Below are 3,990 nucleotides of genomic sequence, written 5' to 3'. Positions count from 1 at the left end.
ACTGAAATCAAAATTACACACTAAAGATAATATTATACTTAATTTCTTAATTAAGGAACTTAACTGAAATTATTTAACCACAGCTCTTGCAAAAGAAAAATTTTTTGATATCGGTCGATTATAAAATTTTGCGAACACTGTAGATCCTTCTGACCAGCCTGCAGCTTTCCTTATCGCCTCAAGGTCAAGCCCATTTATGAAAGCTGCTGATGATGACGCATGTCTCGTCGAATGAGATGAAAAAACACTAATATCAATCTCACATTTTTGCAAAACCTTCTTTATCCACCTGCTAATTGTTTGAGCTGTTACTTCTTTATGCGGCTTATTTATTGAAATAAATAAATGTCTGGTATATTTTCTTAATTTTGCTGTTACTCTTAAATACTGGATCACAGTGCTCGCAATACAGAGCTCTGGTTTTTCCTTAAAAAACGGCAAACACAGTAGTGGTTTAGCTCTCCCCGGACTATCTGTTTTCGTACGCTCCATAATTCTTATTTCTAGGCCTTCTTTGGTTTCTTTAATATTATCTGTCTCAATTGCTGCTAGGGTTTGTGCTCTACTTGCAGTCCCTAATGCTAACAATATGATTGTTTTTTCTGTTAACTCTTGTAGATTAAGTTTACTTAAAGGGAACCATGTCTTAACTCTATCTAATACTACATTTGTATCCCACGTAGCTGCGTAACGTACATTTATCGGTCTTAACTTTGCTACACCTTTTAAAAAGCGACCAATAATTGGCTCTTCCCCGATCTTGTTAAGTGAAATTAATGAAATTGCACAACGGTGTGTGTTTAGAGATCCATAGGAAGCACCTTCCGTATATAAGGTTGTTAAGAATTCTAAAAGCTTATTAGTCGTGATCACAAAGAAATCCTGTTTTTTCTCTGTGCAAAAATTCCACCATTTTTTTAATGATGAATTATACTGCTTAAGTGTATTTTCCGACAAGGATGCGATTAGTATTTCTATGCAGTCTGTTGGCAGACCTTTCCTTAAATAAGCTTCCCTGAGACAATGCCTGATAGTAATGTAAGATTCTGCGCCATTGGATGTATCAGCGACCTGCAAGGCGATAATAATAGTCGTCGAGATGGTTTAAAAACAATGGGCTCTTTTTCTAGCATTTTTCTAAACATGGGATACCATGCTTGAGCCTTCCAATCTGGTACTATAAGAATTCCTCTCGCTTTATCCTGTACTATTTTATTTAAGGTTCGTAAAATCATGGAAAATGGAGGAAAAGCATAAAAGTAAAATTCTGACCAAGAAATTGAAAAAGCATTGATTGCCCAGGCATCTGGTTCTATAATCCAAGAACAAAATTTTTGGCATTTAGTGTTAAAGCGCGTAGCAAATAAATCCATTTCCGGGATTCCAAATATACTTGTAATCTCATTGAAGGCATATTCAGCTAATTCCCATTCTGTATCTACATTTTTAAGACGAGATAATCTATCCGCTATTGAATTTTCTTTGGACGGTATGTGTTCCGCATGTAACCAAATGTTATTTTTCTCCGCCCAATACCATATTTGTGTAGCTAGTGTATTGAATCTTTGGTATTTAATGCCTCCCATTTTATTAATATAAGCGATAGCTGTGGTGTTGTCTACCCTCAACAAAATGTTACAGTTTTTAATTTCTGCTTCAAAGGATAGTAATGCTAACCAGATTGCCTTGAGCTCTAATAAATTTATATGTTCTCTTTTTTCTTTTTCCGTCCAAAAACCATGAATTTCCTTATCTTCAAGTACCGCTCCCCAACCTGAAGTTGATGCATCCGTAAAAATTACTTTATCTATTGATGTGTTTTTGAAAATGGAAAAAGCCGAGGGAAGATTCTTCTCCCACCAGTCTAATTCAGTTTTAATTTTTATCGAAATTTCCATTTTTCCTTCATAATCCATTCCATTAAAAATTAAGGCTAACTCTTTTTCTCTTTCAAGCTTTTCTTAATATGAGCCCAACCATATTGAACTCCAGGGCACGCTGCCACCAGATTTCCTATTAATTGCGCAACCTCTCTTATTTTTGACTCTGATCTGTCGATTACTTTTCTTATTAAGTTGAGGATTTTTCTTTTCCTTTCCTCGGGGAGAGATATCATATATCTGTGCGAGTCAATTTCAAAGCCTAAAAATTTACACTGTTTTGACGGAGATAATTTACATTTCCTTTCATTTAAAATAAAACCCAAAGATTCTAGTAGATTCCTTGTTAATTTAACATTGCTGTAACAATCTTCAACATTTTTTCCTATTAATAATATATCATCTAAGTAGTCTACTGATAGTAATCCTTGCATTCTCAATTGACTCATAACCGGTTTCATAATCTTTGTAAATACGTAAGGGCTAGTACATAGTCCGAAAGGGAGTACCGTAAATTCGTATGTAATTTCTTGGAATATAAAACGTAAGTATTTCCTATAAGATTTATCTACTGGTATAAGAAAGTAAGCGTCTTGTAAATCTATTGTTGCCATAAAATTATCTTTTAGAATTAACTTCAATGCTGTTCTCAAATCCTGCATTTTAAAATGATCTGTTTGTATAAACTTATTTAAACTTTTTAAATTTAAAATAAAACGGTACTCCCCATTCGGTTTAGGAACTAAAAATAAGATGATAAATATTGACCTATTTCCTCTTTACATTGTACAATGACACCCTTGTTCAATAGTTTATCTATTGCTTCAGTTAACAAAATTACCTCATTTTTAGACCTAACTGGCTCTTTAAACTTGCAATACTGATAGACTGGTTTAGAGAATTGTATTTTGTATCCCTTGATACATTGTAAAACGAATTTATCGTTTGTTATGTTTTTCCACTTTTTAAAATATTTACTTAAACGACCCGCTATGGAACTTACTAAGCCGTCTTTTTCTCGTTCGCCGTCGTTGATTTGGTGTTGGAATTTTGAGGTGCTCGGTTTTGATATTGAGTCTTCTTCTTGAAAAACCGACGCTTCCACTGATTCTGTCGATATGACTGAGTGTTGTTCCAGGTCCTCCCTGGATGGCCTTTCCAGTTTTTTGGAAAAAAATTATTCTGCTTCTTAGGAGGTTGTTCTTTAAGCGTTTTAGCCATTTTTTCCATAACACCTACTTGTTTGATCTTTTCACTCAATTCTTTACCGAAAAGTAAACCTTCTGACTTGGTTTTTTCAAAAGCTGCTTTTAACTTAGGTTTTAACCCCGGTAAAATAAAAGCTCTTCTACAAGTTGTCTGTTTGTTAAAGAGATCAGCTAATAATCTGATTGTATCCGAAAGTCTTTCTATAACTACGAGCTCATCTAAATCCTCCTCTTCTGCCGCCAATATTAGAGATAATGCTGAGCCTGCACTCGTAATCGCCGAACCAATAATATTTTGACCTTCTAAAAAATGTTTATCTCTTTTAATTGCTGCTTCTTGCATCACTGGTTCAACCTCTGGGTTTAATTTTGGGGCCTCAAGAAACTCTGGACGAGAGTATTTCTTAATTAGCTTCTCTTGGTCCTCCTTTGGTAACCCGTCGATTATCCATCCTTCTAGTCGGTCTGATATATCCTTATGTAATTTTGGTTCGATTGCCTTAGAGACCTTGGGATTGTCTCCCAGGAATTTCAAAATCTCTTCCGTTAGAAGACTTTCATCAGGCGGATTATTTTCGGTGTTTTCTCGATCTGACATCTCTGCCGAATCCTCCACATGCCCTTAAAATAACAAAAGGACATGTTTCCATTACACATCTTATAGCATTTTCTGGATTTACTTAACCTTACTTGTCTCTCGTACAAGTTCATTATTCTTTCAGCCTGTCTTACCTCACGTGTAAGCTCGCTGACTTTTAGAATAAAATACCTTACTTGCCTTTCTTGCAAATCATTCTTCCAGCCTGTCTTACCTCTAGTGTAAGCTCGCTGGTATTGAGATTATCATGCTTTCTTAATAGAAAGAAATTCTTCATATGCTCAGTCTTGTCTTACCTCTAGTG

At 35.0% G+C, this 3,990-nt stretch overlaps 1 protein-coding gene across 1 annotated transcript; it reads right to left on the bottom strand.

Annotated features, from left to right (window-relative positions):
• Positions 1-86: 86 nt before the first annotated feature.
• LOC105569443 lies at positions 87-3,973 on the bottom strand. The gene is made up of 2 exons (XM_012025922.1): positions 2,884-3,973; positions 87-1,071 (listed from the first exon to the last, which is right to left on the bottom strand). Coding segments are annotated over exons 1-2 (804 nt in total). The 5' UTR covers positions 3,687-3,973; the 3' UTR covers positions 87-1,070.
• Between the last annotated feature and the right edge of the window lie 17 nt (positions 3,974-3,990).

Source organism: Vollenhovia emeryi, unplaced genomic scaffold (assembly GCF_000949405.1).
Source record: "Vollenhovia emeryi isolate VEMERY1.0 unplaced genomic scaffold, V.emery_V1.0 DF942261.1, whole genome shotgun sequence".
Taxonomy (NCBI): Eukaryota; Metazoa; Arthropoda; class Insecta; order Hymenoptera; family Formicidae; genus Vollenhovia; species Vollenhovia emeryi.
The sequence above is the reverse complement of the archived record's forward strand: the minus strand, read 5'-3'. Positions and strand labels throughout refer to the sequence as shown.

Bases quoted from the DNA above. Each gene is read 5' to 3' on its own strand.
- LOC105569443 (XM_012025922.1), bottom strand. From the start codon at position 3,686: ATGTCAGATCGAGAAAACACCGAAAATAATCCGCCTGATGAAAGTCTT.